The sequence below is a fragment of the Carassius carassius genome, chromosome 10 (assembly GCF_963082965.1).
Source record: "Carassius carassius chromosome 10, fCarCar2.1, whole genome shotgun sequence".
NCBI classification, from domain to species: Eukaryota; Metazoa; Chordata; class Actinopteri; order Cypriniformes; family Cyprinidae; genus Carassius; species Carassius carassius.
Window position 1 is genome coordinate 35,550,489 of NC_081764.1, and position 24,494 is coordinate 35,574,982.

At 42.2% G+C, this 24,494-nt stretch overlaps 4 protein-coding genes and 1 long non-coding RNA gene across 7 annotated transcripts in view; 4 read left to right on the forward strand and 1 right to left on the reverse strand.

Annotated features, from left to right (window-relative positions):
• Positions 1-3,821, reverse strand: part of LOC132151409 (uncharacterized) — an 11,998-nt gene extending 8,177 nt beyond the window's left edge. Inside the window, exon 1 of the long non-coding RNA XR_009436405.1 lies at positions 3,609-3,821. This is a non-coding gene — a long non-coding RNA (uncharacterized LOC132151409). The remainder of the gene's footprint in view (positions 1-3,608) is intronic.
• A 263-nt stretch (positions 3,822-4,084) lies between these two features.
• Positions 4,085-5,484, forward strand: rps19bp1 (ribosomal protein S19 binding protein 1). Its single transcript, XM_059559518.1, has 4 exons — positions 4,085-4,298; positions 4,404-4,574; positions 5,049-5,146; positions 5,218-5,484. The coding sequence occupies exons 1-4, from the start codon at positions 4,250-4,252 to the stop codon at positions 5,347-5,349; spliced, it is 450 nt and encodes a 149-aa protein (XP_059415501.1). The 5' UTR covers positions 4,085-4,249; the 3' UTR covers positions 5,350-5,484.
• A 1,392-nt stretch (positions 5,485-6,876) lies between these two features.
• On the forward strand, positions 6,877-8,379 carry LOC132151411 (apolipoprotein L6-like). Of its 2 annotated transcripts, XM_059559520.1 has the most exons (4): positions 6,877-6,981; positions 7,057-7,099; positions 7,503-7,554; positions 7,639-8,379. In XM_059559520.1, exons 1-4 carry the CDS (start codon positions 6,979-6,981, stop codon positions 8,345-8,347), a joined length of 807 nt encoding a protein of 268 aa, XP_059415503.1. In that variant the 5' UTR covers positions 6,877-6,978; the 3' UTR covers positions 8,348-8,379. The 2 variants fall into 2 exon arrangements, with proteins under 2 accessions (XP_059415503.1, XP_059415502.1); XM_059559519.1 differs by having other exon boundaries at positions 6,877-7,099.
• Positions 8,380-13,764: 5,385 nt separating this feature from the next.
• Positions 13,765-15,268, forward strand: LOC132151454 (apolipoprotein L3-like). Its single transcript, XM_059559549.1, has 4 exons — positions 13,765-13,831; positions 13,976-14,012; positions 14,376-14,409; positions 14,536-15,268. Exons 2-4 carry the CDS (start codon positions 13,997-13,999, stop codon positions 15,266-15,268), a joined length of 783 nt encoding a protein of 260 aa, XP_059415532.1. The 5' UTR covers positions 13,765-13,831; positions 13,976-13,996.
• Positions 15,269-18,639: 3,371 nt separating this feature from the next.
• Positions 18,640-21,386, forward strand: LOC132152224 (cyclic AMP-dependent transcription factor ATF-4-like). 2 transcript variants are annotated; one of them, XM_059561037.1, is made up of 3 exons: positions 18,640-18,797; positions 19,723-20,058; positions 20,423-21,386. In XM_059561037.1, exons 2-3 carry the CDS (start codon positions 19,833-19,835, stop codon positions 21,223-21,225), a joined length of 1,029 nt encoding a protein of 342 aa, XP_059417020.1. In that variant the 5' UTR covers positions 18,640-18,797; positions 19,723-19,832; the 3' UTR covers positions 21,226-21,386. The 2 variants fall into 2 exon arrangements, with proteins under 2 accessions (XP_059417020.1, XP_059417021.1); XM_059561038.1 differs by lacking the exon at positions 18,640-18,797 and having other exon boundaries at positions 19,765-20,058; positions 20,426-21,386.
• The last annotated feature ends 3,108 nt before the right edge of the window (positions 21,387-24,494 follow it).

Below are 24,494 nucleotides of genomic sequence, written 5' to 3' on the forward strand. Positions count from 1 at the left end.
CTCATAATGAGCGGTACTAGCTGACTCTTCCAATAGTGGGATACTTCACATGACTCAATGTCTAAATCGCCAAGACCAAGTTTATGAAGGCATTCACAGAGCTTGAAGGCAGGGCAATCTCCTTCATCAGTGCCTCCAATGATGCTCTGGCTCTGCACACTCACCATCTCATTGTGTTTGCGATCCGGGTACACATTGAGGTCCTCAACAGCAACAACAGGGAAGACATCAGCTATTTTTGTGTTCCTTCTCAATGTAATAGCCTTATCAAGGGGATTCATGATCCTGACTGGGACCCATCCATCACCAGACATAGAGGTTATTATGGCTCTTCCCACCATGATGCCTTTCTTGTGGGACTGCGCCTTGGATGACTCAATCACAACAGTACTTCCCATAGAAATTGGGGTATTTGACAGAAGTCTACCCCACACAAGGTGTTCTTATTTGGGGGACAGAGTGACGGCCTGGGCTAGTTTCGCTGTTCCCACAACATCAGTAATTTCACCACCCTTCCACCTGATAATGCCTGACAACATGTTCAGAAACTGAGGTATAGAACAGACTATCAGCCTTTTTCCAACCTTGAGATATTCTGGAATAAGACGATACTGTAACTGGAGACAGACCTGCAGAATGCATCATAAACAAATAAATCACCATCCACATTGAGGGTTTGACACACTGCACCCACATAGTCCCTTCCCTTGTGTGAGTGTGTTAGTTTCCCTGAGCATGCGGGTCAGAAGCAGATGAAATAGAAGGGCCGACGACTTTGTGACATTACTTCTGCTGATGCCCAATCTCCAAGCACAGCAAACATCTCCTTTCTCTCATACAATGTGAATGGGTGGAATGTTTCCTATCACCGCAGACTCTGCATGGGGGAAAGTTGTGCCACTGAGTTGTTCTCAGCTGTGAGACGGGAGCATTGTGGGGGACGGTTGATAATTTAGCTCTAAACATTGGGGGTTCTTTGACATCGTATTTGACTGCCTAATTCTCCAATGAGTTCACGTAACTGCTGTGCAACATTATCATTTGCATTAATAGGAGTAGAAGCAGTGGGTCTGGTAGGGTATCATGTAATTGAGGACCATAAACTAACACTCTAGGTCTACCAACAACAGGTTCTTCTACACCCAACAACCCTCAACCTCTACTCAGATATGGCATCGTCATATCATAGTCTTTCCTTATTCCTTTCCTTATTTCCTTATTAAGTATTTTCCCTTTTTTCCATTTCTCCTTAAATAGCTTGGCCGTCGCTCCAGGCCAAATGTCTTCTTTTGGACATGTCTACAATCACAATAAAATTGCCACACAAGCATCAGTTACAACGCACCTATCATCATATCCTCATGCTGCTCGAGATTCTGGCACCGCTTTAAAATGCGCATGTTAATTGTCCAGACTCCCGAGGCGTAATATCAACGTAACTAAATTAGTAATTTGTTCCTCTTTAAATTCCAAATAAAATGTTGTAACAAACACTTTATTTAATTTTCAAACTGATGTTTAATTTATTATTTATATTATTGTTGAAATCCTCCTGCGGGCCGGATTGGACACCTCTGTGGGCCGTGTTCGGCCCGCGGGCCGTATGTTTGACACCCCTGCTCTAACCACTAGGCCACGACTTCCCCACCAGCTACACTTGAACAGCTACACTTTGAACCAGATACACTTCCAGAATTCATAGATCCTCTTCTGACTATTATTAATTCCTCATTGTCATTAGGATATGTCCCCAAAACCTTCAAACTGGCTGTTATTAAGCCTCTCATCAAAAAACCACAACTTGACCCCAAAGAACTAGTTAATTATAGACCAATCTCGAATCTCCCTTTTCTGTCCAAGATACTAGAAAAGGTGGTATCCTCACAATTACATTCCTTCTTAGAGAAAAATGGTATATGTGAGGATTTCCAGTCAGGATTTAGACCGTATCATAGTACTGAGACTGCTCTTCTTAGAGTTACAAATGATCTGCTCTTATCATCTGATCGTGGGTGTATTTCTCTATTAGTTTTATTGGATCTTAGTGCTGCGTTTGACACAATTGACCACAACATTCTTTTGCATAGACTTGAATACTTTGTTGGCATCAGTGGAAGTGCATTAGCATGGTTTAAATCATACTTATATGACCGCCATCAGTTCGTAGCAGTGAATGAAGATGTATCCTATCGATCACAAGTGCAGTATGGAGTACCTCAAGGCTCAGTACTTGGGCCGCTACTCTTCACGCTTTATATGTTACCCTTGGGAGATATCATCAGGAAACATGGTGTTAGCTTTCACTGTTATGCTGATGATACTCAGCTCTATATTTCTTTGCGGCCAGAACACTGTTTCTTTGCATACCCATGTCATTATACAGAGTTGTGTCCTGATATGTCACAAAAACAAGAGCACACACACACTCTCACACACTCACACACACACACACACACACACACACTTCTGCTCGATCTTGTGTCCTGAGTGTTCTTCTGATCAGATCTGATCAGCTGCTTCTTCTCACCACAAGAGAAAGATCAGATCACTTAACCACGCGAGGTTTTGAGATTAAGGGTTTCCTTTTTCATTCTCTCTCATTTTATTTTTGTTTGAAGAGAATCAAATCGTTTAGTCACTGCGGTTTGTTTCTCGTTTCTCTAAAAACCCCGATTTTCTTCCTTAAAATGTCCATCACAGATACGAAAGCATGTCATAATGACAGTCAGTGACGTCAGCTCAATACTCATTCAAGTTTCATGTCATAGTCAACACGTGTAACATTCCGTTTCCTTTTCAAAACTATTAACACGTCACGGTAAGTTTCAGTAATTATAATTACAATCATTTTATATTGTAAGACGGAAAAAAGCGAGAAAAAGTTGAATGTATTTTGATGGATTTGTTTTCTAAGTGCCGTTTGTTAAAGAAGTGCAACCGAAAACGAATGAAGTGCTTCTCTGGTAACACTATGAGGTCCCGAACTCTAATATGAGGAACAATCCCAGCCCTCCGAAACCCCCAGCAGTGATTCCGAGCTCTTTACGTCACATCTGACACACGCACTGATCGTGAAGCTGTGGTCGTGTCTGGCGCCCCCTGCTGCTGATGACGCGCGCTGCGCGTGATTCTGAACATCTGTCAGCGCAAGTGTTCTACAACACACCAACTCTTACATCTCAAACCATCTCTGTGTTCTTATCATACACACAGACCTCCTTAGTCTCATAGTTCCATTGTGACAACAAAGTATGATATAAATATGTCTTATATTTATTTTACGTTTAAAGTAACATTTCAACATCAGAGAGCTGAATTACTGAAGACGAACACATCAGAGTCTTAATTCATCCGATAAAATATTCAATTTATACCACAATTAGCACCGAAATCTGCAAATACTGTTGAATGCATTTTAAAAGTTGAATTTAAGCGATTGTTTTGTTTTTGCATTTTAAACATGATCAATATAAATACATCTTATTAACTGTATTTGTCCGCTTGTGAATATATGCCAATTAATAACTAATCATGGATTTCTTCGTGTGTTAAGGATGCTGCGTTAATCTAAATTAACTGTTCATTAAAAGAAAAAGCATTTAACTTACAGACTACAGATGTGTTGTCAGTCTCCGAAATCTCAATAATCAAACAATGTTTAGTTGTGAAAAATAAGGATGCGGTGATTCTGCAGCAGTACACTGATGAATGTTCAACATCTCTTTCGTTTTTAAGATCAGTCACTGACCAGTGTGTGTCTGCCCTTTGTCCAAACTTTCGACACAGAAGTGCCAAAAATCCCTAGATGAACTAAAAACAGAAGTTGTTACTCAGATGTTCATGTGATGTGTGACCTTTCATTCTTTATCAGAGCAGAGGTCAACCATAGACTGCATAAAAACAGGTCAACACATGTAAAGGTCACAACACTGAGGAAAATATTTTAAAGGTTAGAAAACTGAGATCTGAAGCATTTTAAAAGCTTCAATTAACAATCACAATGAGAAAGAAAGAAAGAAAGAAAGAAAGATTAATACTCAACAGACCTATAAATCAACTATGCACAGAACCGTCTCAGGTCATCTCATGCGGTGGTGTTGAATGCGGCGGAACTTCGCTGCTGCTCGTGTTTCTGCCCGAGCCTTTATTGTGACGCACTCGCTGAATTCACATGTCACGTAAACACTGAACGCGTCCTTGTACTTTATATTTATCTACATTTATTTTCACCTCGTTCATCACTTTGATCATGTCAGCATCCGTGATTCGAAGAGGACTTGAATTATTCAGCGAGAAAGGTAATTAGTTCATCGCTTTGACCGGAGAGTCTGTATTTGTTTGGGTAGCGTTATGTAGGCAAACTGATATCTGTAAAGAGTGATGTTATGTGCTCGTGTCTGTAGATGGAGTGAAGCGCAAGCAGAAGAAGAGCAGCTGTCGTAAGTCCGCGCTGATGGAGCAGATCAGCAGCGATAAACAGGGTGTTCAGAGGCGGATCCGGCGGCTGCAGCGACCCGGAGGATCAGCGCGGAGCACAAACACGGTCAAAGACAAGCACATCCGGTCTGCGCTGGGTGAGTCTGACCTCCTCAAAACCTTTCAAACCTGCTCAGACTTCCTCTAAACTCATCAGACCTGCTCAAAGCTCCTCAAACCAGTTTATTAAACCTACATAAAATCTGCTCAGACTTCATAAAAACTCCTCAAACTTGCTCAAAACTCCCCAAACCTCCTAAAATCTGGTTAAACCTACTTAAAACCTGCTCAAAACTCCCCAAATTGCCTTAAACCTGATCAAACCTACTTAAAATCTGATTAGACTTCATAAAAACTCCTCAAACCTGCTTAAACTTACTTAAAATCTGCTAAAATCTCAGCAAACCTGCTTAAAACTCCCAATATCGCCTTAAACCTGCTCAAACCTACTTAAAATCTGCTCAGACTATATAAAAACTCCCCAAATGTCCCCAAACCTGCTCATTCACCACTGATCAGCGAAGCGTTAGGGTTATGACCGGCTTCAGTCTCCCATGTTTTGTTTGCCTCAGATGAATACAGAAAGAAGCAGAAGAAGAGTCAGCTGAAGTCAAATGTGGAGTATTTCCTGGCAGCTGATCATAAAACACAGAACAGAGACACGAGAAAGGTACGCTCTCCTTCAGAACCTGCAGGTTCTCTCTCTCAGTGATGATGATCTGTGATCTGTGCTCTCTCCAGATCGTCCAGCAGCACTCGGGGCGTCGCGCCTGTCATCGACCCGATCCGCCCGCCTCTACATCCGAGGAACAATCCGTCTTCACTGAGAAGGACTTCCAGAAGTTCCAGAAGGAATATTTCTCAAAACTCTAACGTCTGTGTGAACCCTTGCCTGCGTGATCTGGAATGATCTCTGACTCGAGCTCTGCTGCAGAAATCCTGTTTGACTGATGACAGTGAATGATTTATGAATTTTGTTTAAAGAATTTTGTTTGAAAAACAAAGAATTAGTAAGTGGAAGTTAAACTAGAGACCTGTGTAATTCTGCTGCTGTGAAACTGTCGACGGACTTCAGAAACTAAACCCATATATTAAAACAAACAACCTGTTCTTTTTCTGATTGTTTTTTTTTTTTTATTCTAATGTCACAAGGATGTATTGAAATAAAGGTATATTTCGCCTGACAATGAAAACTGTCATCATTTTTTCACTAGACTTGTATGAGTTTCTTTCAGCTGTTGCACACAAAAAAATGTTTTCTAAAGAAAGAGTTAACGGTAGCCATTGACATCAGTGTTTTTTTCCATACTATGGATGTCAATGGGTGCCGTCAACTGTTTGGCTACACATTATTCAAAATACTAAACTCTCTTTGAGTGCTAATCTCACCTACACACGTCCTGAAGGGCTGAAGAATGCGGAGCGTCTGGATGGACGAGTCTGTCTGTATCTCTGAGAGAGGTCTGAAACCAAAATCACATTCAGGAGGGGAAACATTTGATGGGGAGCCTTCATCCTAAGAAGTAGAGAAGTATCACGGTCTGACTGTAAGTTATTGTTCTTAATGTGTCATATCAACTCTAATAAAAGAGTCACTGTCCATGTAGAGCTGCATGTTTGATATCGTTGTGTTTAAATGTAAAGATCAAGTGTGTGTTTTGTGTTGAGTGTTGGTTTGTGTTGGTCTGACAGGAGGATCATGCTCCGTCCTGATGGTCATTCACCTCCGTCCAGCACAACAGCGGCTGAGACTGACCACCACTGCGTCCCTCTCTATGAGCAAGTGCTGCCCGACTCCAGCGCTTCAGCAGATCTCTGTTACACTCACGTGTTTGGGTCGAGGAAGTCTCTGAAAGAAGTCTCTTCTGCTCACGAAGGCTGCATTAATTTGAACAAAAACACAGTAAAGTTTTAAAATATTATTCTAATGTAAAACATCTGTTTTCTGTGTGAATCTGTGTTAAAGTGTAATGTATTTCTGTGATGCTCTGCTGTATTTTCAGCATCATTCCTCCAGTCTTCAGTGTCACATGATCTTCAGAAATCAGAATAATATGATGATTTACTGCTCAAGAAACATTTCTGATTATTATCAATGTTGAACACAGTTGTGCTGCACAATATATTATTATTTTATTTTTATTTTTTGAAACCGTGATGCGTTTTATTTTTCAGGATTCACAGATGAACAGAAAGTTCAAAAGAACAGCATAATGTTATTAACACTTCATATTCATTAATGATGCAAAAGCTGCTTTCGGAGCCATTTCCGACATTAGACTGTTTTATCAGCCTTCTGTCTTTTTGGGACATGTTTCTTTATAACTAATAACTGTTATTATGTCTCTAAATGACAGAAGTGTGACTAAAGTGTCCAGATACTTTCAGGAGCAGCTGTATTTTATGTTTATTCACTGAAACACTAATGATTTGTTTGTGAATCTTCAGGATGCTGGAGATGATTGTGGAGGGAAGGGGAAGCGCTTCTCATGCTCCAGTTTGATGGTAAAGTGTCTGTACTCTCTCTGGTTTACACGAGTGATGCTGACAGCAGGTTTGATGATGATTCTGTCTCTGCAGGAGTCAGACGGCGGTCTGTTTGACAAAAGTGGGCTTTTGCCAGGTAGGAGCTCAAAGATCTTGAGGTTCTTTTCATTTTCACAGAAATCTGTGTGTGTGTGTGCATGTGTGTGTGTGAATGGAAAATCTGCACAAAAAGTAATGACGTGTTGAAATTAAAAACTAAAATGTTTAAAATGTTGCTTATGCCAGTCTTTCTAATATGCTGATTTGCTGCTTAAAAAACATTTCTAATTATTATCAATGTTGAAAACAGTTGTGTTCAGAAGAACAGCATTTATTTGAAATGGAAATCTTTTGTAACATTATAAATGTCCTTACTGTCATACAACAAGTCTTGTCTTTGATCAATTTAATGCATCCTTGACACAAAACTGACACAGATGTACAGTATGTGTATGGCGTGTGGTTCTGATCTGCATGATCTGGATGTGTTTGTCCTGTAGGTTGGGATCATGTGTTTGATCAGGAGCAGCAGGAGGATCATGATCAGTGCAGGTAACCTGCAGACTTTACTCTAGACTTCTGTCTGTTCTGCTGTAGAAAGTGACACGCTTCAGGTCCATCTGTGTTCTCCTCCAGACGGTTTGCTCAGACGGTTCAGCAGATCCGCTCCGGAGTTCAGCTCTACCAGCAGGTTCTGTTTCTCCGTGGCACCAACATGATGAACTTCATCACTCAGCTCAACTGCATCGCAGACGAACTGGACAAGACGCTGAAGAAAACACGCATCGCAGGCATCACAGGTGGCACCACGGGGGCCATCGGAACCGCAGCTGTATTAGCAGGCATCGCTCTGGCGCCCGTGACCTGCGGAGGCTCGCTGGTCGTGGCCGGGATCGGGGTCGGTGTGGCAGCGGCCGGAGGCGTCACCGGAGCCTCAGCCGCCATCAGCAAGAAGGTCAGAAAGACTCAGAACCGGACGAAGGTGGAGAAGATCCTCCGGAGCTACCAGAGCCAGATGGAGGACGTAGAGGAGTGCCTGAAGTTCATCATCACAGGGATGGAGCACCTGAGGAGGCTGGAGCCCGCGGTCGATGCTGACGCCGCAGACGTGCTGACGCTGGCGGAGCGGCTCGGAAACTCCAACATCATCGGCGCTCTGAGCGAAAACACTCGTGCCGTCCAGGCCTTCACCGCAGATCTGGATTCGTACTTCACTAAAGACGATGCACAGAGGCTGAAGAAAGGCTCGGAGAGCTTGTTCGCTGCTAAGATCCGAGAGGTGGCTCTGAAACTCAAAGAGAACATTGACCAGCTCATACGCATCAAAAACATGTTCATGTGCTAAAGAGCCCACGAAACGACATGTTTCCATCTGAAACTGCTCTGATTTCACAAGTTTGTGGCCTCACTTCGGTTCAGTGTGAGCTCTGATGCTTCCATGAAGACTTTTAACATCTTTAATCTTTCCATTCCACAAAAGTTTCTTTTTATAGTGGAAAATGGTTCTTTATGTTATTAAAATGTTCTTCACACAAGAAGTGTTTGGGTTTTTGCAGTTATGCCACAGAAGAATAAACTATCAGTGAACGGAACAAATGTATGTTTTTCTTCACGTGAATGACTTCTAAATCCAAAGAACCTTTTTCAATTCAATTCAAGTTTATTTGTATAGCACTTTTTCCGATACAAATCGTTACAAAGCAACTTTACAGAAAATTAAGTTTCTACAATATTTAGTAGTAGCTTATAAGTGGAGACTGTCAGTTTGTGCGCATATGACAGGAATTTTCAGAAAAATCAATACAAGACGTAGTCAGCCAGAAAATGAACATTATTAACAGCAATTATTATATGATGCAGTCACACTAGCAATATTTGTTAGTTCTGTTGTTGATTCAAGGTTAGGATCATCTGGGGTCCTCTGAGGGTCAGCATCATCTCTTCTCAGGTGTTCTGGATCCAGACTGGAGCTTGTGTAAATCCTAGTTACCACGGGATGAAGATCCCAGCAGAAACAGAGAAACAAATAGAGACATCATTAGCATAGCTGCTGTTCCAACAGAGTAAAATTAATTAGTTTAACCCAAGCTAAAGAATAAGAATGCACATTTGATCAGATAGAACTACACTCACAATTTAAGAGATACATTATTCGAATGCTTGGCGAAAGAGATGCGTTTTTAATCTAGATTTAAACAGAGAGAGTGTGTCTGAACCCCGAACATTATCAGGAAGGCTATTCCAGAGTTTGGGAGCCAAATGTGAAAAAGCTCTACCTCCTTTAGTGGACTTTGCTATCCTAGGAACTACCAAAAGTCCAGCGTTTTGTGACCTTAGGGTGCGTGATGGATTGTAGCTTGGTATAAGACTAGTTAGTTAAGCAGGAGCTAAACCATTTAGGGCCTTATAGGTAAGTGATGATAATTTGTAACTGATACAGAACTTAATAGGTAGCCAGTGCAGAGACTGTAAAATAGGGGTAATATGATCATATTTTCTTGACCTGGTAAGGACTCTAGCTGCTGCATTTTGGACGACCTGTAGCTTGTTTATTGAAGAAGCAGGACAACCACCTAGAAGTGCATTACAATAGTCCAGTCTCGAGGTCATGAAAGCATGAACTAGCTTTTCTGCATCAGAAACAGATAACATGTTTCGTAGCTTGGCAATGTTTCTAAGATGGAAGAATGCAGTTTTTGTAACATGGGAAATATGGTTTTCAAAAGACAAGTTGCTGTCTAATATAACACCTAGATTTCTGACTGTAGAGGAAGTAACAGTACATCCGTCTAGTTGCAAGTTGTAATCTACAAGATTCTGTGTGGTGTTTTTTGGTCCAATAATTAATATCTCTGTCTTATCCGAATTTAATAGGAGAAAAGTATTGGTCATCCAATCTTTTACATTTTTAACACACTCTGTTAGCTTAGATAATTTAGAGGTTTCATCTGGTCTCGTTAAGATATATAGCTGAGTATCATCAGCATAACAGTGGAAGCTAATCCCGTATTTTCTAATAATAGAAAATGTAGAATGCAGCACTTAGATCAAAATTTTTACAGCAGACCGGTTCTTCATGGATCCATAAAAAGCTTGTGTTTAAGAGCTGTTTTTCTAGTTCATAGTAGCACACAAACATAAAGATACTCTGGAAGCTACATGTGAGCTCTACATGTGAATTATCATGCTATTAAACCAGTCCTCACTGGTTCCTCAAGTTTAACTAAAGAAACTCCTTTGTTTTCTAAAGCATGTAAACTATGAACGCCAAAATAAACTGACCTATGATGTTTGGAAATGCTTCTTTGTGTTGTAAGTGAAAGTGTTTTAATTGATGATTGAGTGCTTTAGTGCAGATCTGTCTCACACTTCTGCAGAAACACAGCCGTGAACATGAAACCTCTGCAGACGATGGACGACGTAAGTGATTCTAAAACCTAAACGTAATTCTAGATGTCTGTGTATTTCATACAGGGATAATTTATATGACGGATCTGTGATGATAATATTTGAATGTCATGTTATATGTTTATTACAGTATTCATATTAGCACGAGTACCACTTTGGTTATTTACAAAAGCCAAATTGATATGTGTCATATTTTTACTGGAATACTAAATAAAAAAAAAACTAAAAGAGAAGAAAACCCAGATGAATCCAAACTACAAAGACACTTTTTTTATCACCAGTGTTTCATTCTGATGGGCTTTAGTTAATTGGGCTCAGAGTGTTTGCCGAGACCCTGAAGTTCAGAATGCAGCGTTGTCATTCTTTGATTTCTGTTCAAAGTCATTCAATGATTTCTGATCTGTTCTTCAGCATTCTGCTCCTAAACCTGCTCCTCGATTGGCTCCAGGGCCACGCAAGGTGAGAACAACAAAAGCAATCTTCATCGATTATCTGCATATTTAAGAATTGGTCAAGCCAATCAGATTAAGATGATAGTTTTAAGCACACAAATGATTGTGAAAGTAAAAGACTGATTGATGAGTGATCAGATGAAGGAGCAGTGGAACCGGTCAGACTGCTAGACCGGTCTTTCCGTGCACTGAATGATGAAGGTGTTGATGGTTCTGGTTGCAGTCGGTGGAGAATGAGAAAGAAGAGCGCCACCCGCTGGACCCTGGACTGATTCGGACCGGACTGGAGTACTCCAGTGGAGACCAGCCAGTGACCGCGGTAAAGCCACCTCAGATATAAGAGATAACCTCAGTTCCCCTATGACCAACTGAATATTATTGAGTAGAGTTGGGAACCGAGAACCGTATCTAATTCACCAATGGCACTTCTGCCCGCCAAAAGGGGATGGGCCTGACTGCTATATAAGTCGGTCCGTAGAGCTATTCATCAGATCATTCGACTGAAGCAACGGTCATCGATTCATGCAGCTTGTAGTGCGGCAAGTGACATAACGCTCATTGCCTTATTTCAGGGAACTGAGGTTAAGTTAAGTAACTGAAGCATTCCCTTTCGAACATTCACTCTGGTTATGCATGTGAACGAATCCGATCATTTACTATGAGCAACAATTACATGTTGCTCTGCGAGCCCAGTGTTAGAGCAGTAATAAGGGCACTAAGGAACTTAGGCATTATCTCGACCCAAGCTTAGCCGAGGGCATTAGAAACCATTACCTCCATGGGAGGATTAAACAGATAGAATCCATGCCTGCAGGTTGGGGATGTCTAAGTAATAGAATCTGGCAAAAGTGGACGGCGACGACCAGCCGGCGGCCGCACAGATCTCACTGACAGAGATGCTGCTGGACCACGACCATGAGGATGCAATTCCCCTTGTGGAGTGGACTCTCACACCAATAGGGCATTCTAGTACTTCTGATGCGTAAGCCAGAGCTATTGCATTAACAATCCAGCGAGAAAGTCTTTGCTTGGTAACCGGCAGAGCCTGCTGGTGGCCTCCAAAGCAAACAAATAGTTGTTCAGACTGCCTAAACACATAGGCACTCTGAGCCCTGATAGGGCAAAGATAATTTGGTCCCCACTTGCTGTTTGCAGCGGGGAGCACCAATAGAGATATTAATTGCGCTCTAAAGGGAGTAGAGAGCACTTTAGGAACATAGCCATGTCTCAGTTTCAAAATGACCTTACAGTCATTGAGCCCAAACTCAACACACGAGGCGCTGACCGACACCAAAGCAAGGAGATGGGTCATTTTAAGCGATAAGGGCTGCAAGTCAGCCTAACTGAGCAGCTCAAATGGGGGCCTTTTTAGGGCCCCTAGGACCATGGATAAGTCCTAACACGGCACAGTCTGAGGGCCCTTCAGAAATTACAGAGGCAGAAGCCATAAGGCCGAGCAGCCTCTTAAAATCCCTCAGGGGACGTGTCCCTTGGGGCAAATATGCACAAGAAACTTCTTGACCGTCATCATCTTGAACGACCAGCGCCATAAGCAAGCTGTTCAAGATGTCTAAGATCAAGATTGGGTCTGAGCCTACCGTCTCTCTTTGGGATGGGGAAATAGAGGCTGAGAAAGACTGACTCGCTGTTCACTGGGGGCACTATTTCCACAGTGCCTTTTGCAAGCAGTGCTTGCACCTCCTGCCGGAGAACAATAGCTTTGTTGTCTGTGACAGAAAATTGAACAAAGCCTCTGAAGCAGGGCGGTCTGCGAGCGAACTGCAGTGAGTAGACTCGTCAAATTGTTTCCAAACCCCATCTCGAAATTTCCCAGAATGGCTGCCCAGGCTGTATAGTGAGAGGTTTTATTTTCTTGAACGAGAGCTCGCCTTGAAAAAGCAGGGAGTCTGTGCTCGTATAAGTGATTGAGAGAGGATGAGGAATTTAGTTTTTTTTAAGTATGTGGGTCCACTATCACAGCGATAAAATATTAGGGCACACGCAGCACCTGCAGGATGTGACCCGCTGAAAATTAAACTAGAAATGTTCCAGGAGATTAAACAAGATCCTGGAACATTTCTAACAATTCCTAACCCTATTATTGAGTTTCATGTGCATCATCACTGAAAGAATCTGCTTTGTCTTTCTGCATGTCACTGAAGAGAGTGAATGTGTATGAGAAACGCATGGTTCCTCCGCTTCCACTTCCGAAGACTAAACCCGGAAGCAGAAACCCTTGTGAGATCATTCCATGCTGTTCTGAGGTACTTTTTCATACAAACATGATCTAAATCCAAACAGATTAAGATGATAGTTTTAAGCACACAAATGATTGTGAAAGTAAAAGACTGATTGATGAGTGATCAGATGAAGGAGCAGTGGAACCGGTCAGACTGCTAGACCGGTCTTTCAGTGCACTGAATGATGAAGGTGTTGATGGTTCTGGTTGCAGTCGGTGGAGAATGAGAAAGAAGAGCGCCACCCGCTGGACCCTGGACTGATTCGGACCGGACTGGAGTACTCCAGTGGAGACCAGCCAGTGACCGCGGTAAAGCCACCTCAGATATAAGAGATAACCTCAGTTCCCCTATTACCAACTGAATATGATTGAGTTTCTCATGCATCATTACTGAAGAGATCTGCTTTGTTTTTCTGCATGTCACTGAAGAGAGAGAATGTGTATGAGAAACGCATGGTTCCTCCACTTCAACATCCGAGGACTAAACCCAGAAGCAGAAACCCTTGTGAGATCATTCCATGCTGTTCTGAGGTACTTTTTTATACAAACATGATCTAAACCACACAACCTATAATGCCTATTCATAAACAAATAATGATATTTTGATGTGTTCGATCTTGATGCTTCATCCCAGCATTGTGTGTTTCCTCTCAAAATGCAGAAGAATGTCACTTTCAAAGCAGCTCTGGAGGATCAACTGAGTAAACGATTTCAAAACAGCGAGCCACAGGTATAAACTTCCTCAGACATTATTAATCCAGCATCTCAAACGTGTAAAGTGCATCTTTATTGTAATAAACGAAACTAGATTTGGTGTTTAAAGTGTGACTGAAGTGTCAGAATAATACAGAATGAAGCTTTGCTCTCTTTCCAGCAGGTAAAGGAAAGCGTTCGGATGGGAAACACTTCGAGTAAGAGATAATCTTGTAATCTTCATTTATAATGCAGTGCCAGTGTATCTGTTACCAGAAGCAGAGTTTGTATTTTACATCAAGGACCACAATGAAAAAACAAGTTTACTTTTAATTTTATTGTGTTATCCTTAACAAGTGTATTTCACTACTTTTCTATCTAATAATAAAACAAAACAAGACAAATTACACAAAATACTGCATGCATATTTTAATGCTTTTATTAAAATTATATTAATGCCTTCATCTGTTATTAGAGCAGAGGCTTTATGTGGTTTATTATATTTTTTGCAACCTTGAAAGTTGACATACTTTTCCACACTTTCTAAGACATTGAAACAGAATTGTTTTTGTTTCTGTCAGGAGAATCTACAATAGTTTCAGATTCAGACTTCAGGTAAAGTGAAGCCAGCGGAATCTGTGTATAAATATACACATTCTTCATCTTTAATATATATATTGATTCAGTTATCTGTTGTAACAGCGAAAGAGAACATGCTTCATTGGTGTTTTGTCTCTGCAGGTCCTTCATGCACACTGGTGAAAGCTTCACAAACACTCTTCAGGTCTTTGTTTCTCATCTGCCCAGTTGTGCAAGCGCTCTAGAGAGACAGATTACTGAGCTGCAGGAAGTGGCTGATGGTGTGGATAAGACACACAAAGGGGTGAAGATCGCTGGCATCACTGGAGGAGCCACAGGAGCGGTGGGCGGCGCGGCGGCCGTGGCCGGGATCCTCCTGTCCCCCGTGACCCTGGGAGCGTCTCTGGCCATCACGGTGGTCGGGGTCGGGGTCGCGGCCGCTGGCGGGGTCACGGGGGCCTCGGCCGCCATCACCAACAAGGTCAGAAAAGATCAGGTCAGGAAGAAGGTGGAAACCATCCTTAGGGAGTGCCAAAGTGAGATGGAGGAGGTTGAAGGTTACTTGGATAACATCAGCACAGAGATGGGAAAGCTCCGAGAATATGACCTGCTGACGCTGGAACGCGTCAATGTGAAATCTGCAAAGATTGTGCGTCTCGTGGGCATCGCAGGCGGAGCGTCGACGGCCATGAGCGTGATGAGCCGATCCTCAGGCGTGATCCATGGCTTCGCCGTCGGCATGGATCTGTACTTCACCGGACAAGATTCAGAGAAACTCAAGAAAGAGTCGAAGAGCAGATTTGCTCAGCAGATCCTTGAGGTGGCCGAACAGATTCAGACCGGCCTTACAGAGCTGATGAACATGAGAGAGAAACTGCTCTCGGAAGAGATATGAGGAACGGTGTGTGTGCAGGGGCGGATCTAGAAAAATACTGATGGGGTGGCGAGAAGGGGGCAGGAATTTTTGAGGGGTGGCAACATATGGCAGACGTATATATATAGAATTTAGTCACAGTTATCACAGTTTGATGATAAATAGTCTATGTACACACTACAAAAGGGCACAGGCTGCCATTTACAAACTTAATCTCATGCAATCAATGTCTTGCTTTTGAAACAGTTCATATAAGGAATAAGTGACCATACAATGTGATCTCACTTAATAGGAGATAGAAGTGTGATAGAAGTAAGGGGCATTATCACAGGAGAGGCATTAAGGTTAAGACACAGGTGATGAGTGGCAGATGTGTGAGAGGGGAAGCAAACTGTTTTTGACTGACTGTATACAGAATAAGAAGAAAAAAAACACTGCTTCATAGTTTCTCACTAATGCATATGTAATTGAGAGCATTATAAAAGGTTAAGTGCTATCAACATGTACATTTATTATAAGAAACACAAGACTTAAACAGCCAATGACATCTCCAGCTGGGGAGACTCAACTGATTTTCTACTGTTTAGTGTTAATCACCATCTAACTCAACCAGTCAAGACTACATTTAGCCTTAGATGTTATATGAATATAGTGCCTGAAGCATAGGTTTTATTAGCTGACAATAATAATAAATAAATATACATTATAGGCACAAATACAAAAGTACTTTTAGAATTTTTTTTTTTTTTATTTATTTTTTTTTTTTAAACGTTTTTGAAAAATTTGGTTTTATTGTTTTGGCAAGTTTAAATTAAAACAACTATGAAAACTTGTGTGGTATTCCTTTAAAATAACGTTTTAGTATATCTTTTTTTAAAGTATATTTTACTGTACGATTCCTTACACAATTTCTTTAAGTTAGACCGAACTTTTATTTTGGTGGGTTGTAGACAGAGTTTCTGTGTTTTTTAATTAACTATAATCATTATTAGCTAGGCCTACTTGAAGTATAGAATACTCTACTGTGCAATAGTACTATATTTCTGTTGAAATTTCTTCAAGTTAGACCGAACTTTTATTTTGACAGGTTGTCGTAAAGACATTGCAGTTTCTGTCTGTGGATACGATACGAATGAATGACGATAGTTTTATTAAATGAAATCCTCTCATAGCTGCTGTGCACATGTGTAGCCTACATCAGGGGTTTTCAAACTGTGGGTCGCGACCCACTCGTGGGTCACGGAATGGAACAAGGTGGGTCGCACAAAGTCACTTGGCTGCAGCTAATTTTGCGTTTCAATGACACACAGACACTAACACAGTTCAGTCTAGGGCTGCACGAATGTGACGAGTGGGGCGGGGCCTAGTGCCATGGGAACAGAGCTAGGCCGGTGGAGTGATTGGGAAATGAGCAACACTCACCGGTCTCAAGAACCACGGAGGAGATCGGAAAGATACAAAAGAGGAGCGATGACAGTGAAGGACGAGAGAGGACCAGGCCTGGGTTTTATTTTGTGTTTGTTTTTTATTTGTGCACGGCAGTCATCCGAGAGGGGCTGTCGCGCTGTTTTGTGTTTATTTGGTTATTAAAACTTTGTTTGATTGTCCGCCGGTTCCCACCTCTTTCCACGAAGGAGTCATCGAGGCGGTGGGCTGGAGTGAGTTCGCCCCCCCCCCCCCCCCCCCCCCCCCCCCCCCCCCCCGGCAACTCACTCCAGCCCACCACATCGAGCACCCTCGGCGGCAGACTCCTTCGCCCTGCTCGATGGCACTGCGGATTCACCCCAGCGGCGAAGGATCTTCGGCAGCGCGCCCCTCCTTCCTCCCTGGCTTCGGCACCAGTGTAAAACATTAAAATCTTCACAATCACAGGAAGAAGGAGGCGGGAACTGGGAACCCACTCATCACAACGATATAGCCCACCAACATTAATAATGAACTGCAATATCCTTAGTGTGATTTTCAAATTGCAATTAAGTCCGTGTGCGTTGCGTGTTTTGAAGGTCTCAGAGCAATGTCATTAAAAGGTTCAATCGGTCTTTTTTTACCTATTTCACAATTATTTTAATCTCCAAACTGTTTTAGATAGTTCTGCTTTGCTTCTTATGCTTTTCTAAAAAAGTGTTGGATTGTGCTCCGTTCTCGCCGACACACACGGAAGGATCATGAATGCAACAAAACACAGCAGCGCAGATCACACTTCACTGGAGTGAGCCTGCTTCACGTTTTTATGGACACTACATATTTTAACGCCAGTAAACAAAAATTAAAACTTGTAAATTTGTAGTGAAATTTTCAGTTGTACTCTAAAATAAAATGGTTATTTTTCTTAAATACTTAATTTCTGTCATAAAAATTTTAAGTAAGATTAGGTTTAAAGTAATTTCACTCGTTGTTGTTTTTTTTTTTTTAATATTTTGGTGGGTCGTGAAATATATTACACTTGTCTAGGTGGGTCGTGGAATGGAAAAGTTTGGGAACCACTGGCCTACATCACCGCACGTGCTTCTGTGTGTGTGTGCGTGTGTGTGTATGTGTGTGTGTGTGTGTGTATCTGTGTGCGTGTGTGTGTGTGTGTGTGTGTGTGTGTGTGTGTGTGTGTGTGAGAGTGTGTGTGTGTGTGTGTGTGTGCGTGTGTAGTAGAGCACACATTGATAGATAGATAGATAGATAGATAGATAGATAGATAGATAGATAGATAGATAGATAGATAGAAATCCATGTTTACCTCTTTCCTCCTGTGTCTCCTCGTGACTCCTGGTTCCCTCGCTTCGCGCGCGCTCAAAGTTTTCCAAACAAATCGGTCTCGTGCTGCAGTCGGACATTGGAGATTCGCGCTCGTAAATTTTTAATTTGGCCATAGCTTTTAATTCGTTGCTGCCAACTGGGGTAGATCCGCCCCTGTGTGTGTGAATATAGCGAAGGAAAGGATTGCTGCTTCGTTTGTTTGTCTGTAGACATGTGTTCTTGTGCTGTATTCAGAATAATAAAAAAGATCTTCCTAAGACTGAATCACTAGAATATCTTGAGCATTTTATGTGTGACTATTCTTTCTTCATTCCACAGTAAATAATCAGATCACACAAGCAGGAAAACTAAATGAGTGTCACTTCATTAATGTTCACTAGAGGTCACCGTTTCTTATAACTCTGTTTTACTCTTGCGTAGCGATGTGTTATTGTGTTGTACCTTTTGTTTGTAACGCTTTTGTTTCCTGTCTGATCTCCGCGCGCATGATTTACATAACGTGCGAACGTAAATATTTAGGTACTATTTATTTGGAAGATATTGAGAGGCGCAGAGGCCAATCATCAAGCAGATACGGGCGGAGTGATACGAGCGGCGGAAGCGCACTGTGTGGGTGTGATGAGCGAGTATATAAGCGGCGGGGCGGCCGTTTCTCTGTTTTCTGTCTCCCGCGCTTCAGTCTGTCCGCACGCGGCTCTCTCTCGGGAATCATGGCAGTGTAGCGGCTTGCAGCGGCAACAATCGCAGCGGCGAATCCGGCAGTGCAGCGGTCAAGTGCACTGGCTTTATTTGGCAAAATGGCGTAAGTATTTCTCAGCCCTTAATGTTTGATTTAGTATGTCAAGAACTCGTCGAAGCGGTGCTGTTTGTTAGCAATAGTTACAACTAGCCTATTTTGACGTTTAGCAGTATCACAGTGTTGCTTCGTGAAGTGTTTCTGAATGATTTCCGTTTGTTTTGATTGTTCCATCGCGCGGTTTCTGGGGTGTGTTTGTCGCGGAGCGTCAACGTGGCACCTCAAAATGGCGCGCGCGTGCGTTTCTTTCGCGGCCGACTGCTGAGCGCTGGAAATGGCGCTAGGGCGTTAGGGACACCTTCATCTCGCGCAGGAACCAGGGGGCGGGGCTTCTCGTAGTCGTGACCATATTAGGAAACGTTATTGGGAAGGGCGGGGAAATTCCTGTTAAAGGTCAGCTAGTCGTTAATAATAGTAAGGTGTTTAGTTGGTAAATGTTAGTCATGGGAAGTGAAGGTGTGTGTGTGTGGGCAGCTCCAGTTCCTCCCAGATGGCAGTTTTAACTGCGGTTTAGAGACTGGATAAACTGGTTTAAGGTGCTAGTTCTTCAGTGCAAGGATTTGAAAGAAGTCCAGTTTTTGTTCTGTTAAATCTTCCCTGTAGCGAGGGTTGGGTATCGAGAAATGGTCCTTGTTCTTACAAAAAGCAACAACACAAAATATGATTTGCAGCAACACTATAATAGAATGTGCATAGGTGTGTGATTTGTAAAGTGTGTGAATATGAGCGCATTCCCCAATAAAGACGGTCCATTTTGAAAATTAATTTAAAAAAAAAGAAAAATCATAATAGTATAAGAATTGATGCTTGGTGTTTCCAGCTGCAGGTAGTTTTCAGTATTCTAGAAACTTCAAAACATCAGTTATGATCACTCGAAGAGTCTCATCTCTCGCTCTGTCTCTGTAACACGGTCTCGCGTGGTTTCTTTCAGGTCCCTTGTGGCATCCACCCACAGCTCTGCTGCTGTAGACAGCACCACCTCCTGGTTCTCCATCGCTCCAGAACCCCAGTCCCGCTCCGCTCCAGCTCCGACCGTCTGTCATGTCTCTGAGTCTGGAGGACGTGGGGGCCCTGTTCCTTGGGCCCTCGTCTCTGATGGCTGACCCCTTCGGGCCCCTTCTGGACGATGATGAGGAGAGCGCTCTGTCAGAGGGGTGGTCATCACCCCTCTCCTCTTCCTCGCCCCTCTCTCCCTCTCGTCCCGCTTCTGTAGGGTGTGAGTCTCTCTCCTGGACGCCTGCACAAACAGAGCTCGAGCAGAGCCGAGGTGACCCTTCACACACTCACATACTCTACAAATATATATATATCTAAAACTATGAACTACAACATTAACTGGAATGAAATATAAAGAATATTGCTTAAACTTGATGTACTAAGCTTAAACTAAAAATGAAAAACTAAACCGTATTGGCAAACTAGATTACAAAAGCTAATTAAAATTAATGTGCAAATTGTAAATATATTGATAAACACTAGTAGTGTCCCAGATGAGTGTTTCCGATCACTGGTAGGGCTGCACTGTTCACATGTTTAAGGGAGTTTTCCTCTCCTTCTGGTTCGTAGTTATACCCAGAATATTAGTTTTTTAAATGAGCCGTCTTCACTAAACTCTTGTCTCTCTCCTCCAGCAGGCGACGTGTTCTCTGGCATGGATTGGATGACGGAGAAGTTAGACCTGAGTGACTTCGACCTGGATTCTCTCATCGGATCGTGTGATTCAGACGAGCCTCCCAGTTCTCCGGAGGAACTGCTGGCCTGCCTGGACACAGACACGAACCTGGACCTGGATTCACTTCCGCTCGGCTCCTCCGAGCTGGGCCTGGCGCTGACCTTTGACCTCCCCCTCCCAGAGGAGCCTGTGGAGATCAAGTGTGAGCCTCTGTCTCCTGATCCGAGCTTCACGCTGGAGCTGGGCAGCGAGGTGTCCGTGCTCCCGTCTCCTGAACTCCCGCTCTCTCCTCCCCTCGTGGTGCTGCTGCTGACTCCCAAAGAGGAGGCAAACGCTGGCGATTCGTCCGACAGTGACAGCGGGATCTCCGTCTCCGGATCAGATCCCGAACCCTCGCCGAAGCCCACAGACTCCTCCAGAACCAAACCCTACTCCAGACCCGACCCAGACGGCACTCCAGCCGTTACGAGCCGCGTGAAGGCCGCTCCCGGCGCTCCTAAAGTGGTGGAGAAGAAACTGAAGAAGATGGAGCAGAACAAAACGGCAGCGACGCGCTATCGGCAGAAGAAGCGCTCCGAGCAGGAGACGCTGAGCTCCGAGTGTACCGAGCTGGAGAAGAGAAACCAGCAGCTCCAGGAGCGAGCGGAGTCCATCAGCCGAGAGATCCGCTATCTGAAGGACCTCATGGAGGAGATCCAGTCTGCTAAGAACCGCAGGAGCAAAGCCAAACCCCAGGACACCGTCAGCGCTGGTCAGAGTTAGATCCTTCACCGTAGTTCTGATCCGCTGGAGATCACCTGCTCTAAACTCCCTCATCTCTCCTTCTCTTGTTCCTCTCCAGTCATTAATCGTCCAGTGAGGGGCTCATCAGTCGTTGTTACACTGAATCTGTTGCTGAAGAGCTTCACTTGTGCTGTTTAAACTGCTACACATGCTGGATCTGTCCCGGCTTGTGTAATCACATTACTCTTTTCTATTAAAGATGCTTTTGAACTCACTACTTCTGTGTTTATTTCACCTGAACCATTTAAAACCTTTCCCAAGTTACAGTGCATTTGTGTGATCCAGGGAGAAAGGGGATCCAGGGAAGACCTGCGAGAGGTGATTAAACAAAACACAATCTGCTCAAATCATGATTAAATCATGAACTGCAGCTCACGCAAACGTTCATGAACTCAAACCAGGTGTATGCATTTCATATATAATAATGGGGTCTATTTTCTAGAAAAACTAAACTTAAAATGTGGCTCGAATGGTTTTCTAAACATTAAAACAACTTCCAAGTGTAGAGGAATATAAATGATCAGCACTTTTATCCCAAGCAGCTGATGAATGTGGATGAAAAGCTCAATAATGAATATAAACTGAACATTAAGGCACTGGATCTGTTAAAAAAATATTTGTCAGGGGATTATATATATATAAACGTCAGAATTTGTTTTTTTAGGAACATACACAAAATAATCATAAATTTAAGTAATCTGGGTAACTAATCCTTATTCTTATAATAGATGTGCCCCAAGTTTTACTACTCGAGCTGATCTCAAATTCAGATCAGTCTTGGGTTTTATCCATGTTAACATTCATAGTTCATACCTCCATGGGATATGGTACATATATTTAACTTAAATTGGATGCATCCGGTATCTGATGGTATTAAAGTGTTTCGTGATACTTATAATCTTTTTCATCTGGTAGATTCACCTACAAGACAGAACATGAAATTTCCAGAAAAATCCACATTATTAGATCTTGTTCTCACAAATGCCCCTCATAAATATTCTCTATCTTAGTGTATTTGCAAATTATATTCGTGATCATTGTGTTGTTGCAGTAGCTAGAGATATAAAACTATCCAAGCAGAAACCATGAATTATCACAAGGTATGAAACACTTTAATATAGAAGTTCTTTATCCTACCTCAATCAATTTGACTGGGGCAAAATTACATAAATCCCAGATATTGAAAGTGCTTGGAAATATTTTTATGACAGTTTTATTCTGATTATTAACAAGTATGCACCTTTTAAATATAGAGTTAAATGTTGGGGTAATCCGTGGTTCTCAACTGCATCGTCTGACTGTGTTCATGAGGATGCTGCATGGGCTAAGGCCAGACAAACCAACGTAAACCCGGATTGGTTGTATTTTAAACAGCTTCGTAACAAATGTACAGTTATGATTAGAAAGGCAAAAGCAGAGTATGTTCTTGATAAAACAAAAAAAATCAGCAAATGCTAGTAAGCTCTGCTTATTTAAAGGGAAGAATTCAATGTGTGCAAGTGGAAGGTATCAAATCAGACTTAATGGAAAGTGGGTACGGGAGTCCCCCAAGGATCTGTATTGGGGCCATTATTATTTACTATATATATATATATATAAATAGAAGTAAATATTGAAAAAGCAAGGTTCCACTTTTCTGCAGATGACGCTGTCATCTATTGTTCTGCTCCTACACAACAACAAGCTCTGGATGATTTACACTCAGCATTTGATATTCAAGCAAGGTTTTTTACTTTAAAGTTGGTCTTAAATGTTGAGAAAACAAAATGTATCTGGTTATTAGATTCTAGAAATTCTTTAGATCGTTCTGTCGTTCTCCGAACTCTGCAAGAAACAGATCGATTTAGTCTCAGAGTACCTGGGCATCATAACTGATGACAAACTTCGTTTTAATTCACATTAATTATCTGAGACAAAAGTTAAAGAAAAATTTTATTTTAGAAATAAGTCTTGCATTTCATTTAATGCAAGAAAGAAGCTTGTGTTCTTGAGTGTGGGGATGTAGTACACCAGCACGCATCTTCTCTTCTTCTTGCCTCCTTGGAGGCTGTGTATCACAGTGCCTTAAGATTTATTACGGATTGTACATTTTCTACACATCATTGTACATTATATAAAAGAGTTTCCTGGTCTTCACTTGCTGTTCGAAGGAAATGCATTGGTACAAAGCAATTATGGGATTTTCGCCATCCTATCTCTGTTGTTTGATTCAACAAAAAGTTAACTGCGGTCCCAGTCTTATTATAATCTTCATGTACGCTCAGCTCGAACTAATCGAGGTTAAACTGCTTTTGAATCTGCTGCACCGTCAGACTGGGACTCTCTTCAAATGAAACTGTGGCTAAATCAAAGTGCATTTTAGTACATTTAAAACATTTGTGTGTAGTGGAAAAATATTTAATGATTTGCAAATGCTTCTAGTGCTGTATTTTAACAGTCAACGCCATGTAACTTTGTTTTCTCTAGAGATTTATAAACTAATCTATATGTATTTACATGAGCTGAGGATCGATTATAAGAACAGGGGTTAGTTTCTGTGTTTGTGGTTGAATCTGAAGATAGTGTCTGGGACAAAACCGTTTTTGTGCCAATAAAAACATTTCTTTCTGTTCGCCTGAGATCTCTGGATGTAGTGAGAGGAGAGTATTAAACACTTCACACAGCTGCAGGAGGAACAGAGGAGTGTGTTGAGTCTAGACCACAGGATCTCACACACCTGTTCCTGTGACACACACACACACACACACACCCAGGTGTAGGGCCATAGAATATACAGTTTGTACAGTATAAAAACCATTACACCTATGGGACGAACACACTTCACAAAAACAAACGTGTGTGTGTGTGTGGGTTCTGTTGATGGATGGTCTGTTTAACTCACTGATCTTCTGAATCAGCTCAGGCTTTATCTGAGACAGAAAATAACACTTCCACATCTCAACTTTAAGATAAAATTAGTTTGTTAAAGTGACATTTCACACATATTTCAACAAGTGCTGAGTTACTCTGCATCTCTAGCCATGTGTGTGTGTGTTGTTCTGCACGATGTTTGTATTACACTATTTTATTTGTATAAAAATAATGAGTGTTTTGACAATGTTATTTTAATATTTGTTCGGCCACTAAAACACAATCACATCTGACTGAGAGAGAGAGACATGGGGGGGGGGGGGTGTGATTCACTCCTGGGTGTGTGTTCTGTGTGGTTTTGAGCAGATTAAACCAGATCACACCGGTTCAGTCACACA